The sequence below is a fragment of the Mustela lutreola genome, chromosome 9 (genome assembly GCF_030435805.1).
Source record: "Mustela lutreola isolate mMusLut2 chromosome 9, mMusLut2.pri, whole genome shotgun sequence".
Taxonomy (NCBI): Eukaryota; Metazoa; Chordata; class Mammalia; order Carnivora; family Mustelidae; genus Mustela; species Mustela lutreola.
In genome coordinates, this window is record NC_081298.1 from 68,564,186 (window position 1) to 68,580,453 (window position 16,268).

Below are 16,268 nucleotides of genomic sequence, written 5' to 3' on the forward strand. Positions count from 1 at the left end.
ACCGTAGGGATAGTGAAACATAAGACAGGGAAAGAATGAATAGACCATATTGAGATAGGGAGGATTGTTATTTTAATAGGATGGTCAGAGAAGGCCTAACTATAAGGTAACATTTGAGCAGTAGCTTGAAGAAGGTGTTTGGGCACAGGACATAGCATGTTCTAAGAAACTGAGGTAGGGGGAAGCCACTCATATTCAAGCAATAGCAAAGAGACCAGTGTGGCTCAGAGTAAGTGAGCGTGAAAAGAGTGTCGTAGTAGATGAGGTCCTCAAGGTCATGGAATTAGGACCTTCTAGACCATTGCAAAGATTTTTGCTTTTCCTCTTGAGTGAGATGGGAAATCATGGGAGGGCTTTCAGTGAAGAAGTGATATGATCTGACTTTAGGCTCACTCTGCCTCTTTTTTTGAAAATAGCCTGGGAAGACAGGAGCAGAAACAGCATTTAGGCTTTCTCTTTATCCAAAGGAGAAAGGATAACAGTACAGACCGAGTAATACCAGTACAGAGAAAGAAGTAGTCAGATTCTAAATCTTAAAAGTTGAAAAGATACTTGGTTGTATCAAGAGAGAAAGACAGAGAAGACTGTGGTTTTAAACCTGAGCAGCTAGGATAGAATTGTCATTTATCAGGATAGGAGTGATAGAAGAAGCAGAGTTTTGTTGGGGGAGAGGGTACATGGGGAGATTGGAAGTTTGGTTTGGGACATTTTTTGACATACCTATTAGTGATCTAAGTAGAAAGGTTGAGAAGTCAGTTGGATACACAGGTTCAACTTGTGCAGGGGAAAGGTCCAGGGTAGAGATCTAAATTTGGGAGTCTTCAGCATATAAATCGCATTTAAGGTCATGAGGCTGGTTGAGATTACTGAGGATATTAATGCAGACGGCAGATGAAGAAGTGGTCCGGGGCATGCTGATGTTAAGAAGCCAGGAAGTAGATATAGGAATCGTTAAGGAGACTGAGAAGGCCTAGTGAGATAGGAGGAAAACAGTAAGAATGAGGGGTCCTGGAAGTCAAGTGAAAAGGTGTTCTCAGGAGAAGGAAGTTATCAATTGTATCGTGATGCTTATAGGTCAAGTAATAGGAGTGCATAGAATAACGTTTGTATTTTGCAGTCCTGTGGCCATCAGTGACTTTGACAAGAGTAGTCAGTTGACCGAAAAGGGCAGAAATCTTAGGGGGCTCAAGAAAAAGGAGGAAAGGAATTGGAAGCAAGGGGCATAGGAAACCATTGAATAATGAAACAGTAAATAGAACTAGAAATTTTAAATGAGTATAATTAAGATTACTGAGAAGTGTTTCATGGATACTAAATAAGATGTGTACTAATATGAATACACTTCAGGTATGTTAATGACAGATTTTAGTATGGTCCTGTGTAAAACAACAAAGAAACCATTTATCAAGTCAGAAGTTCCTAATTTCTCTAAATTCTTTGTTCTTAATTTAAGGTTTTTAAAGTGTCTTATTTTCTGTTTTTTTCTGCATTAATGGAACTGGCCCTAAGATTTATCTCCTTTATTTGTGTTAAATTACATTAGTAGATTTTTCTAATGCTGAACCATCTTTTCATTCTTAAGATATGCCCTACTTGGTCACATACGGTTTTATTATTACTTTACTATTTTTGTTTTGTGCTTTTTAAAAATACATTGTTTCATTGTATTTTATTTTCCATTTTTTTAGTCCATGTTTGACAATAAGATTAGTATTTAATTGTCATACATTGTCATTGTCTAGTTTTGTGTCAAATAATATTTGCCTCATAAAGTAAGTTGAGTACTTTTAAATAATTGACATTTTTTTTCTTGGTTAGCATATGAGAAAACTGTTCCTTGAAGATGTCAGAAAGCTATCTTGGAAAGCATGTGGGTTTGGTGTCTCCTTTAAGAAGAGGACACTTGATTACCAGTTTAATTTCTTTGATAGTTACTGGCTTATATAGCCCTTCTGTTTTTATCTGTTTGAATAATTCATTTATTTTCTGGAAAATTATTCATTTTATCTGTTTTTTCAAATGTTAGGCATGAACTTTATTGTGGGGTTTTTTTTAATCTGTTGTTTTTCTACATGTCTTTTTTAGTACTTTTTAAAAAATATCTTGTGCATTTTTCAGAGGACCAACTTTTTTTTAAAATATAAAAAAATAAAAAGCAATGAGCTTTTTATTTTGTTGATCTTCTCTAATTGATCACTTTATTCTGTTTCTTCTACTTCATTTAGGTTTACTTTCTTTATTCTTAAATTGAAACACTTCATGTTATATTTCAGGAGACCTATAATGTCAGTTCATCCCACTATTAATCATGTAAAGCTTGATAATTTTGGTAAAGGTGATAATTGCTGGTTCTCTCCATCAGTAAAGGGGCCTTATTCTCTTTGCAGTTAGTTACTAAGTAGGTAGTCAGTAGGGTAGTACTTGGTACTGCATGAGCATTGTGTTACCGAACATCATTTCACCTAATATGTTTAACAGTAATTGATCTTTACCCTAGTCACTTGTCACTAGGGTTGCTAATGATATTCTGACTTTATTATTTCTACATTTATTAGCTGATACTACTCTGTAAAGAAGAGTTTTCTTTTTTGTTGAACCCTCTTTTTTTTAATTCTAGTTTGGTATGTTTGGAGTTTTTTGTTTTGGCTTGTTTTCAAATTACTATGAATTTTTATATTTTTCAGGGTAGTATCAGTTATAATCATTATTCTTTTTGATGCTCAAATTGTCCCAAATATAGGAACCTCTACAAACTGGCCCTTTTAACACCTCTCCATTAAGCTTTGGGCATTTGCTTGCTTTCTGACAAGCCTGTTTTTCGCTCTTCTGCCCTGGACTTGGAATTAGACATGTATTAATGGTACCATCTTGACTAAAAGCTGTCCGGTGTGTTTCTTCTGTGTAATTTTTCTGTCTTTAGAATTCATTTTTGCTATAAGGAAGTTTACATATTCTATCCTCCTGTTTTCATGTGTTTCATTGTTAAAATGGTTTTATGACAGGTCACCTGGAAGGTAGCAAAGAGTGCCTTTTTCCTCTAATGGAGTGATACTTTTCATGTAACCTTAAAACTTTAAAGCTGTCCTCACTTCGGCTCCATTAGGTAGTATATGCCCTTCAAACCAATAGACTATTAATGTATTAAGATACTTGGCTAAAATAGATAGGTTTAGCTGTGTACTCTAGTGATAATGCTAACTAGCGTTGAAATGAAAGCTTAAAATACCCACTGGGTATTGTTGGGACAGATTTAAAAGCAAAAACAACTTGGATATGGAGTATTTTGGATTTATGAATATTATATAAAATCTCAGTTTTCCTGGGAGTAATTCCTTTTGAGGAATTATTTATAAAGCTCCAAATTCTACCTCCATTTTATTAAAGCAGTTAAAAGTCCTCTTTGCTTGCAGGGTTATTTTGGTTCAGATTAGCTCAGTTTATTTGGATTCTTGACCCAGAAAAAGGTTAATCAAGAAAGTAAAATAAATTTGACTAAGAGGACAGGTATTGTTCCCTTGTTCCTACAGTTTTCTTGCCTTTAGTCCTGCATTGGCCATGGCTCTATAAGAATGGGTATTTTTAAAAAAAGAAGAATGATTATTTAAAAGTTGCAGGGCCCAGCTCCATGACAGAGAATGTGCTAGAAACTGCAAGGTAGAAAGAGGTACTCTTCATAGCTACCCTGACTCTACTTCAAAGATTCCAGCGGAATTACAGACCAAATAAGCAAGGTTATCTGGCAATGGAAAGGCAGTTCCTACTGCTAAGTTATAGTTTCAGGATAGATTTCTAGTGATCTTCTGATCTGTGTTTCAGATGATAATAGGAAGTTATTGATACTTTACCTCACTACTCTAAAAATCAATTCTAGATTTTGTGAAAATGGTAAGAAATAGATGAAAAACATAAGAGCCTCCAGTGTTTGGATTTCAAATAATTACTCAAGCATATTAAGTATATGGTTAAAGTAGAGACTGAATGAGACTACCATAACAATTGTTCGTAAGTGGAATCTAATCCAAATCATAAAGTATCTCAAAGTCCAAAGGAAGTAATTCATGAAAATGATCATTTTTCCATTTAATTTGTTTGGGTGGTATTTCTATTCTTGTATTTAATTGTAGATGGTAAACTCTTTGTGATGTAAACTGTATTTATAGCTTACATTCTCTACAGTGTTGGTAAAGTATCATGGACACACTTGTGCAATAAATATTTACCAGCTGTTAGAAATCCTTACCAACAGTTTAGTGCCCCTCTGGCACAAATCACTATACAGTTGTCATCTTTGGCAGAAAGCTGATGTTGAAAATCTTGGTTAGAATTCTTCTGCATAACCAAGGCAAACCTGTCAAGTATTGTGATTTGATAAGTGGTGTTTTGCCAAATTATAATAATTCATGTGGCATTTTCATGCTCACCAGAGGTCACCTAAAGCTCTTAGCTTATTACATACTTCCAATAAGACACTGAATGCTTCTTAAGGCTTAATCTGTGTCTCTACTCGTGTTCATTAATTGTCCACTATTTTCTTACTCTGCTTATACAGCAAACATATTACTTTTTCCTTAAACCTAAAGTTTTGTTTTACTTATGAAGTATTAACTTTTTGACCTGATAAACTGTTCTACTTGGGGGATTCCTTATCCCCACGAGAGAAGAAAATTATGGTTAATGAAGATATAAAGTAAGACATATTTCTTAAAATTCTTACTATGTATAAAAATAATAGTGAACATTTATTAATAAAGATAATGTCTTCCTCTCCCTTTGAAGTTTCCCTCCTTTTAGGAGGTATTGTAGTACTTTATAACTCAGTAAACATTTTTTTCTCCCTCTTACCCCAGAGTATTAAATATGTAAACATCCTTTCCTTTACTGCTTAGTTTTGTATAAGCCTTTCTAGTAGATCTAAATATTCTCCAGTGCTTTTTAGTGCTTCTGTTAAGCTTAAGTTAATAGTATAGCCATCAGGTGTTCACCTTATTTTCTTTGTTTACATTTTTAAATGAAAAAGAGCTTAAGAAACAACATTTGTTTCCTGGGTGGCTAAGTTGGTTAAGCAGCTGCCTTTGGCCCCGGTCATGGTCCCAGGGTCCTGGGATCAAGCCCCACATTGGGCTCCCTGCTCTATGGGAGGCCTGCTTCTCCCTCTCCCTCTTCCTGCCCCTCCTTCTGCATGTGTGCTCTCTCTGTATCAAATAAATAAAATCTTTAAAAATCTTAAAAATAAAATCTTCAAAAATAAATAAATAAAAGACTTTTTAAAAAGCATTTAAGATCTGTGAAATGCATATCATTTCATAGGTATAGACCTACCCTTGTAGTACTTGCATGAAAAAGAAATAGGGATGATCTCGGAAAAGCAAAGGTTTTTTTCTTTCTAGTTTGAGAAAAGTTTTCAATTAGCAATAATCGCGCCTCGGATAAACCTCATTGGCTACGATACTGCCACTGCGCAAAGCTTCTTTCTAGTTTGAAATATTATGATCATACCAGTAAAACTTTTTCCAGGATTTTCTGCCTATTAAACAAGAAAACGAAAAATCACTTTCAGAAAACATGGACGCATTCGAAAAAGTGAGAACAAAGTTAGAAACACAGCCACAAGAAGAATATGAAATCATCAATGCAGAGGTAGGATATCCTTATGTTTTGGGTTTTTTTTTTTTAAATCTGATATTACCAGTTAGGATGCAAATGAAGTACTTTGTTATTCTAGACATAATCCCACAACAAAAGTAAAAACTGCTTTTGCCTTTATGCTGAAAAACTTAAACAACAAAGAATAAGCAGAGTATGATTTTTAAAGTAAACTGTAAATGAATTTCAAAATCAAAATGAACTTCCAAGTTACTTTGTTAATTCTGGTTTTTGGAAACGATTATTTCTGTTTTAAAATGTTTTAAATAATTCCAAGGAGAAGTTCATATGAAACCATCAGCTGTCATTTTTTATTTAATTTGAAAAGTATTTGATTGCTGTATCTACACTTTTTTTGTAACAAAAGGAAGTATACTTTAAGTAGTATAATACCATGAAGGCCAAGTAATTGACCATTTAATGGTGCTACCACAGTCATAAATAACCAGTTGAAACAGATTGACATGCATGTTGCAACTTTTTCAGTAAGACTGGAAAACAGAACCACAGCTTAAAATGAAAATCACATTCATAGTATAGTGGAAATAACAGTAGGTTGAGAATCAGGAATTCCAGATTCAAAATAACTCATTAATTTAGCAGGTAATAAATGTGTTTCAGGCTCGAATATGATGAAGTCATATCAATCAATTTCATTTGATTAATTTAATTAATACCATGTAGGTATTAGACAAGAGTACTATTTACATATTGGGTAATAGTCTCTCAGTCTCAAATTGTGTATATCTGTCAGCCCATAAGAAACTTTGTATAAAATCAAATTGAGGGGCGCCTTGATGGTGCAGTTGGTTGGGTGTTGTACTCTTGATTTCAGCTCGAGTCATGATCTCAGGGTCATGAGATGGAGCCCTGTCTTGGGCCCCATGCTTAGTGCAGAGTCTGCTTGAGAATCTCACTCCCTCTGGCCCTCCCTCCTGCTTGCTTACTTGCACTCTGTCTTTCAAATAAATAAATCTTTCTTTAAAAAAATAAAATTGAAACCAGGACAGTTGGTGGTGACTGCGTATTTTAGAGGAAAGCATCTCATCAGGTTATTGTGTTTCCAGACTAATCTGAACCACTCTTTCTTTGTCTGCCTCATTTTAGATTACCTTAAAGATGCTGTTCAGTCTTTTGTTACCTGAATCCCACCATAGGAATGTCAGATACTCCCACAATATAACTAAAGTTTGTTACCAGTTTGTTAACCGTCATAAGAGGTTTTGTTATGCCTTCTCTCTGTTGCCTCTTACATTTATGTATTAGAAACTCTTCCAGCGATTGTGAATGTATGAAAACCATATCTTACTGTATTGTAAAAAGTGATCCATTTTATATTTTTTATGTGTTCATTCATAGACATGGGTCTGCTTTTTAGGAAAGATCTCCTTCTTTATCTTAAATGGTCAGACCAGGGGCTCCTGTGTAGCTCAGTCTTTTAAGCATGTGCCTTCAGCTCAGGTCATGATCTCAGGATCCTGGGTTCAAGCCTGCTTCTCCCTCTCCCTCTGACTCTCCTCCCTGCTTGTGCTCTCATCCTTTCTCTCAAATGAATAAACAAAAAGTCTTTTAAAAAATTAAATGGTCAGACCATCAAACAGTTAATAAAATTGTTTAAATTAATTATTAAATAAACCTTTTTTTTTTTCTTTGTCAGGTTAAGCATGGTGGTTTCGTTTATTATCAAGAAGGTTGCTGCTTGGTTCGTTCCAAAGATGAAGAAGGTACGCCATAGTTTTTCCTTTTTTTTCCCCCTGATTTTTTGTATTTTAGATTTTTTTGTAAGAAATTCAGTATTAATTTCTTGAAAGTATAGAAAGTATGCATTTTTTTAGATTATTTCTACATTAAAAAAAAATGACTAGTTAATTTCTGGGTTTGTTCAAGATACAGTTAACAGCTATACCCAAAAGCTTGAATGGAGATGGGATCCAGTATTTTTTGAGCATCTCCTATATCCCAAATAGTATGCTGGGCCTTTTGCATAGATTATTCAATGTCATTTACATTCTGTTTGTTAACTCTCTAGTTTCTCCATGGTCTATAAATACAAGACTATATCTATGAAATAATATCAGATAGGCTGATTTATAGAATAATATTGAGTAGCATAGACTAATATTAAGTAAATACCAGCTTCTATGCAAATCAAGCTGCTGCCAATCCTGAAGGAAGCTGGAGTGTAAGCCTCTCATAGAAGGGAAATTCTAATTCAAGACATTGAAATACAGTTTAAAGATTTTTTTTTTTTTAAGTACATCTTGTGGAGTTAACACTTTCATACTTTTCTTTATGCAGCAGATAATGATAATTATGAAGTTTTATTCAATTTGGAGGAACTTAAATTAGACCAGCCCTTCATTGATAGTATCAGAGTTGCTCCTGATGAAAAATACGTAGCTGCTAAGATAAGAACTGAAGATTCTGAAGCATCTACCTGTATAGTTGTGAAGCTCAGTGATCAGCCTGTAATGGAAGCCTCTTTCCCAAATGTGTCCAGTTTTGGTAAGCTACCAAACAAAACAGTCTTCTGTGTTAAAAAGGCAACTGAAAAGAATTGTCCACATCTTTGAAACATTTTTCTTGTCCATGTGAATGAGAAGGTGAATGCCTAATCCATTTATCCCTATGGACTCCACAGCTTCCTTTGTGTCTCTCTTTTTTTTTTTTAAGATTTTATTTATTTGTCAGAGAGAGGGAAAGAGAGCGAGCACAGGCAGACAGAATGGCAGGCAGAGGCAGAGGGAGAAGCAGGCTCCCCGCCGAGCAAGGAGCCCGATGTGGGACTCGATCCCAGGATGCTGGGATCATGACCTGAGCCGAAGGCAGCTGCCCAACCAACTGAGCCACCCTGGCGTCCCTCCTTTGTGTCTCTTATTTGGGAGACCTTCCTTTAATTGTCTATCGAAATTAATATTCATGTTTTTTAAAGAATTACAGTCAGAATCCAAGCTGCACAGTGTATTTCGATAGATCAGTAGCTCTTTGCAAATATACCATTCAGATACATTTAAGATAAATTGTATCTTAATATGTTACTGAACTTTAAATTTAGGCATTTTTAATTTTTTAAATTTCCCCAGGTCACTGTCAACAAACTTTGGCACCTGTTGAACTAACTTACTCATCAGTAGAAGTGATGTTTTTTTTTTTTTTAAGATTTTATTTATTTATTTGACAGAGAGAAATCACAAGTAGACAGAGAGGCAGGCAGAGAGAGAGAGAGGGAAGCAGGCTCCTCGCCGAGTAGAGAGCCCGATGCGGGACTCGATCCCAGGACCCTGAGATCATGACCCGAGCCGAAGGCAGTGGCTCAACCCACTGAGCCACCCAGGCACCCCAGAAGTGATGTTTTGATTCAGAAAACCAACTTCAAATTTTATCTTTTATCACTGAGTGATACATATATTTATAGCTTATCCTCCCTTTTCATTTTCTGCCATAATTTTCCCCATTGTTTAATAACTAATGCTTTTGCAGTGAATTGAAATTATAGTATAATTTATTCTGAGACAAACTTTGCGAGGGGATGGGCAGAGAGAGGGAAGGAGGATGTTAAGCAGGCTCCGTGTGAGGCTAGATCTTATGACCTGGGCTGAAATCAAGAATTGAATGTTGACCAGCTGAGCCACTCAGGCACCCTGAGACATACATCTTGTACATTTTAACCTCTCTAAAATCAAGATGCGTATTATACAATGATGTCTTACAGTCACTGTCAGCCAGGTGGCAGTCATGATGTGATCATTTGAAAACTTCCTAGACAGCTTCTGGTAAGATCAAGAAAACTCCAGCATTGGGACGCCTGGGTGGCTCAGTTGGTTAAGCGGCTGCCTTCGGCTCAGGTCCTGATCCCAGCGTCCTGGGATCGAGTCCCACATCGGGCTCCTTGCTTGGCAGGGAGCCTGCTTCTCCCTCTGCCTCTAGCCTGCCACTCTGTCTGCCTGTGCTTGCGCTCTGTATCTCTCTCTCTCTCTAACAAATAAATAAAAAAAAATCTAAAAAAAAAAAAAAAAAAAAAAGAAAACTCCAGCATTAAAATGTATTTGGTAGTTTGAGATATTCTGTGGATTGAGGACAGACAGAAAGTAGATAGGCCTGAGAGAATGTGATCCAGTGTTTCTTTAGACTCAAAGTTAGAGATTGTAGATGTAAACATAACTTATCTCCTTTAAGCATGTGACTCTGAGATACTGAACACAACTCTTTTTTTTTTTTTTTTAAGATTTTATTTATTTGACAGAGAGAGATCACAAGTAGGCAGAGAGGCAGACAGAGAGAGAGGGGGAAGCAGGCTCCCTGCTGAGCAGAGAGCCCGACGCGGGGCTCGATCCCAGGACTCTGAGATCATGGCCTGAGCCGAAGGCAGAGGCTTTAACCCACTGAGCCACCCAGGCGCCCCCTGAACACAACTCTTATTTAGAAACTTGAGAATGAGAACTACTTGAAATTGATGTAGTGATATTTTATTCTCCAGAAAGCTCTTTGACTTCTGTATAACATTGGTTAGTGCTAATCAAACTTGTGTTCAGTTTTACATTTCCAGGAATGACTTATAAATATCTCTTTTTGTGGCACTCACAATTTGAATGCACTGTGCCCTTTTTTCAACTGTAAATGTGTAATTCTTTATTTTCTTTCAGAATGGGTTAAGGATGAAGAAGAGGAAGATGTCCTATTCTATACTTTCCAGAGGAACCTTCGCTGCCACGATGTGTATCGAGCAACTTTTGGTGATAACAAACGTAATGAACGTTTTTACACAGAAAAGGACCCAAGGTACTAGAATAATGCTATTAAATTTTTTTCTCCAGGGCTGTTCTCCAGTTTTCTAAAGTGCTGTTCTTAGTTGACATAAAATGTTGATTTTAGCTAGAACCAGGTAATAATAGGCTAAAATGAACGTAATCATTCTTTTTATTAGTTGTTTGGATTTAAAATTGGAATCTACTCATATTCAGACTCCACAGTGAACACAAATACACCATTAGACTGCAAATACTAAGTTTTTAATATTCTCTGGGGGCTGTGAAAAGGGTTGTTAATTAAATCTTTAATAGTGTTATCATACTACATTTTTAAGTCCTTTATAAGCCATAACTGGAATACCATGGTGTCAGTTGCTCAGAATTCACTACTCATTTCAAATAAGTTACCTGCCTTTTAAATTGTTTTACTTTGAGCCATGATGTCCACTGATCTTTAAATTTTGCTCTCCCCAGTATTTTGGTAATTCCTTCCTAAAGCTAATTCTCTTTACTTCCTTATAATCTAGGACTCATGCCTCATATTGCCACTTAGCAGGCTTGGAAGGAAATGACAATAAGTTTATCTGGCAAAATCCCTTGACTCTTACTCAGATATATTTTCCAAATGATTAATGAGAAATAAATTTTCCCTAACACCAGGATTCTATCCCCTTATATGTCATTTCACAGTATAGCTTGGACAATGTCTGGACAGATTTTATAAGAAAAAAAATGACATCCATGTCAGTGAAGTTGATACTCAAAACAAGAAATTAACCCATCATTTCATGCAATTTCAGAACTGATAAGGATCTTAATGAAAATCTTATATGGTGGCCTCCAGTTTATATTGAGAATTTGAGGTCTAGAGAAGTTCCGTTATTCCAGCCCATAGAACTAGCATTCTTGGTCTAGTAATGCTATCATTGCCCTTTTTCCCACCCTCTGATGATAATTTTTTGATGAGAAATTATCAGAGGGGCGCCTGGGTGGCTCAGTGGATTGAGCCGCTGCTTTCGGCTCGGGTCATGATCTCCGTGTCCTGGGATCGAGCCCCGCATCGGGCTCCTTGCTCAGTGGGGAGCCTGCTTCTCTCTCTCTCTCTGCCTACTTGTGATCTCTCTCTGTCAAATAAATAAAAAAAAAATTATCAGAACTATTTATTCATATAATTCTACCATTTTATGTGCTGTTCATCAAGGATATCTTTTGGGGAGATGATAGTTTAAACTAGTAATTACGTTTTATCAATAACTTATGATTACAAACCATTAGCCGTCTTGTGAATGAAGCTCAAAATTAACACAGTAAGCTATATTCTTAAAGAAGATACTTGTTTGGCATATATTGGTACCATCCTAATTTCTAAGATTAAGTGGAAGCTATTTGACTTGTTCATGCTTTTCTGCCCAATAAGGAACTAACCATCTATGGTTAAGGCTCATTTGACATTCAGAACCCTGATCTACAACACAAACTAGTTTGTAAGTTCTTAACACTTTATAATCCCCAAATTCAGAGGGTAGGACCAAAAGGTAAGAGCAGCATACCTAATGAGAAAATGGAGTAAAGTTCTCCAAAGAACTTCTGAAACACAGAGCTGCTTATTTACTGTGTTTGCTTTGATCCTCAGGGTTTAGTTTTCTGTTCTCATAGTAAAGTTCACCAAAGTGTGTAATTTCCATTTACCTGCCTCTGGTGGCCCAGTTTTGGGTACCTGATTTTTAAAAAGGTATTTTCATCAGTGTGCCTAAGAAGAACCCTTACAAGCCAGATTCTTCCATCTGCTTTATTTCCATTGTTTGAGTAAATTTGGTTGTTCAAAGGTAGCTTTCAGTTTTGATAGTAGAATGCCTCTGAGAATCATGTTCAAGGAAAATGCCTCTCCACTATTCTTAAAGATTGTTGTATATTCTTCCATTTTCAAATATTTCCAGAACCATTTAATTACACACATTCTAGGTAAAGCAGAATTATAAAGACTCCAAAAGGAAAGTTCTGACCAGAATTAGGAGACCCACTTTTTAAGTCACTGAAAAAACAACAACGCCCTCACCACCACTAAAAACCATCACGGACACAAATGCTATTCATCATATGATTTACAGTTTGGTTCTATTACTGGAGGCCAGAACAGGGCTAAATTAGAAAAACCTGCAAGATTACTGAAACTGGCCTGGTCATTTAGACTGGGGGTCTAAACCCCAAAGATCCCAGTAAGGACAACTCAGGGTCACCTCTAATATATTAAGCTACACCAAACATTTAACATCTTAGAAATTTCAAGTAAAGGGAATTTTAGAGGTAGACCTTTAGCTTCTTTTAGAAATTAAGTCTTTTAAAATATAGAGACGTTAAAGATCTACATGAAATAATACAGTTGATTAGAAAAAAATAGATACCTTCATCTTCTGGCACTTGATTCTGTTCTTCCTTTTTAGTAGAACTTAAATTCTTGTGTGAGAAATGGAATTAGCCTGGAATGGTCCCTTTTCCTTGATGTGGCAGATGCTTCTAGTCTTATTTCTTCTATAGACTGTTTGATCTTGGACAAGCCATTTCTTGTTCAGTTTCATTTCGTATCCTTGGTAATGTTTTACCTAGGTAATGCTTTGGGCTTTGGATAATGATACTCGCATATTAATTCCAAAAGTCTTTCTGAGTTTTTTTTGTTTCTACCGTTCTTTCATACTTTTGAGTATACCTATCTTTTAAATGTATTTATACAAATTAAAAATCCTTGCAAATCAGTTCAAACTCATCACTTACATATCCAGTAATACTACAGAATGGGAAAATTCGAGTTTGCTACCCATGTAGGCATAATGATTGCAACCAGGGTAATTAATAAAAAGACCTGTTTTCTTATTAAAATTGAAGTTGATTTTGTGCCTTATAGCATGGTCCCTACATGTAAATTCATAAGACAGCCTAGAACTGCTAGATTATGAGCAGAGACTTAGTCACTTTTATGTCTTTATTGATAACTAGGATACCAGGCCTGTATTACTGCCACTCATCTAGCCTATTCATTGAGTAAATGGTGCACTTTTCTTTCAAACTAAAACCCTAGTCCAGTGATGACTGTGAGTACCATTGAGCCATTGAATTCTTAGTGTATAGCAGAATTTAAAGTGTGTGTTGCCTTGTGGTAAGCATAGCATAACATGTAAGCTTATCAAATCACTTTGTTGTGCACCTGAAACTAATGGAACATTGTGTGACATTTACTCAAAAAAAAGAGTATGTGTTGCTACTAAGTCCATAAATTAAAACTAATTAAAAAATGTATTACTGTGCTAAGTGAAAAAAAGTATGTAGTATGATGTCAACTTATTTTTCATAGTGAGCATAATTATTTTCATAATCAGAGGTAAAATATATTTTAAGTTTAAAAATAAATATCAATAGAAATAAATGGGAAAATGGATTGACCTTAGTTCTTTACATTCCTTGTCTTCTCTCTTTTTGAACTGAAAGTACTTTGGTATTATTCTGTAACTTTGTTAATGCACTCGTGCCTTTTTTAAAATTTATCTTTTTTATCTTTATTGAGATATATATAAAAAGTTTAAGGTGTATGTGTTGATTTGATATGTTATACCTATCACAAAATGATTAACACAAGAGAGGTAGTTAATATCTCAGTCACCTCACAAATTACCACCTTTTTTATATATGGTGGGAACATTTAAAGTCTTCTGTCTCGGCTACTTTCCAGTACATAATACTGAATTGCTAATTCTGTAGTCACCATTGCTGGACATCTGATCCCAGAGCTTATTCATCTTCTATAACTAAAGATATTTGGGTGCCTGGGTGGCTCAGTTAAGCGTCCAACTCTTGGTTTCCACTCAGGCGGTGATCTCAGGGTTGTGAAATCAAGCGCCACATTGGGCTCTGACTGGGCCCTGCACTAGGCATGGAGCCTACCTAAGATTCTCTCCCTCTCCCTTCTGGCTCACCCTCTCAAATAAATAAATAACTGAAGGCATATACCCTTTCTCCATTATCTCCCAATTTCACCTAGCTCTCAGTTCCTGGCCACCATTCTACTACTCTGTTTCTGTGAGTTCAGCTTTTGTAGATTCCACATATGAGTGATGTCATAAGATATTTGTCTTTTTCTGTCTGACTTATTAGCATAATGCCCTCAAGGTCAGTCCATGTTGTTGCAAATGGCAGAACTTCCCTTTTCTCATAGCTGAATCATACTCCACAGTGTGTGTGTGTGTGTGTGTTCGTTATTCATCCATTTGTGGACACTTAGGTAGTATTACTAATACTTTAATAAACTTAGGAGTACAGATAACTTCTTTGTGACCCAGACTCCATTTCCTTTAGATAGTACCAGAAGTGGGGTTGTTGAATCATGTGGTAGTTTGGTAGTTCCTTTTTTAATTTTTTTTTTAAGATTTTATTTACTTAAGAGAGAATTTTTATGTGGCCAGATGAGCGGCAGAGAGTGAGAGGGAGACAGAGGGAGAGATACCCAAGCAGACTCCTGCTGAGCACAGAGCCTAACATGTGACTTGATCCCATTACCCAGAGATCATGACCTGAGACGAAACCAAGAGTCGATGCCTAATCAACTGAGCCATCCAGGTGCCTCTCCTTTTTGAATTTTTTAGGGAACCTTACTTTTCTGGTCTGTAATCTCTGTATCAGTTTCTATTCTCCCCAACAGTACACAAGGGTTTCCTTTTCTCCACATCCTCACTAAGATCAGTTCCCACTTGGTTTTTTTTTGTTTTTTGTTTTTTGTTTTGTTTTTGTTTTTGATAATTCTAACGTATGTGAAGTGGTACTGTGATTTTGGTTTGCACTTCCCTGATGATAAGTGATGGCAAGCATCTTTTCATGTACCCATTGGCCATTTGTATGCCTTCAGAGGAATGTCTAGTCAGGTCTCCTGCCCATTTTTAAATCAGACTTGTTTGTTTTTGTTTTGCTTTTGACTTACAGGAGTTCTTTATATATTTTGGATGTTAACCCTTTATCAAATATATGTATGGTTTGTAAATATTTTATCCCAGTCTATTGGTTGCCTTTTCACTTCTTTTCCTATGTAGAAACTTTTTAGTTTGATCTAGTCCCACTTGTTTATCTGTTTGTTTGTACTTCTGGTGTCATTAAAAAAAAAAAAATAGAAAATCATTTCCAAGGCCTCTATGTCAAGGAACTTTTTTCCAATGTTTTCCTCTAGGAGTTTCATATGTTCAGGTCTTAAGTTGAAAGTCTTTAATATATTTCAAGTTAATTTTTGTGAGTAGTGTTAAGGTAGAGTTCTAGTTTTATTAACACAGCAATTTCAGTAGCATGTGATTATCCAGTTTTCCAACACAATTTATTGAAGAGATTTTCTGTTCCCTTTTGAGTATTCTTAGCCCCCTTATCCAGTATTAGTTGAGCATATATTCAGGGGTTTGTTTCTGTGCCCTCAATTCTGTTCCAGTAGGTCCAAATGTCTATATTTTTTAAACATTTATCTATTTATTTGAAGGAGAGCATGGGTAGTGGGGAGGGGTATAAGGTGAGAAGAGAACCAACCTCAGGCAGACTCCCACCAAGCACAGAGCCTGACATAGGACTCAGTATCTTGACCTTGAGATCATGACCTGAGCTGAAACCAAGAGTCAAATGCTCAACTGACTGAGCCACCCAGGAACCTCCTCGTGTGTTTTTATGTCAGTACAATATTGTTCTGATTATTATAACTTTATAATATAGTTTGAGATCAGAAAGTGTGATGCCTTCTACTACTTTCTCAGGGTTGTTTTGACAGTTCGGGATCTTTTGTGGTTCTGTACAAATGTTGGGATTATATTTTCTGTTTCTGTAAAATATGCCTTTGGGACTTTAATAGAGATTGCATTC

The 16,268-nt window shown here is 35.9% G+C and overlaps 1 protein-coding gene and 1 pseudogene across 4 annotated transcripts in view; one reads left to right on the forward strand and one right to left on the reverse strand.

The window, feature by feature from the left end:
- PREPL (prolyl endopeptidase like) overlaps positions 1–16,268 on the forward strand; it is a 53,042-nt gene that overhangs the window by 7,082 nt on the left and 29,692 nt on the right. For 3 of the 4 annotated variants that reach the window (XM_059134589.1, XM_059134593.1, XM_059134592.1), the window contains 4 exons: positions 5,515–5,637; positions 7,301–7,367; positions 7,942–8,148; positions 10,287–10,422. In XM_059134589.1, the coding sequence (XP_058990572.1) occupies positions 5,515–5,637; positions 7,301–7,367; positions 7,942–8,148; positions 10,287–10,422 (533 nt within the window). The remainder of the gene's footprint in view (positions 1–5,514; positions 5,638–7,300; positions 7,368–7,941; positions 8,149–10,286; positions 10,423–16,268) is intronic. The other variant, XM_059134591.1, reaches the window with a different exon arrangement.
- Positions 5,307–5,466, reverse strand: LOC131808772 (U4 spliceosomal RNA; annotated as a pseudogene).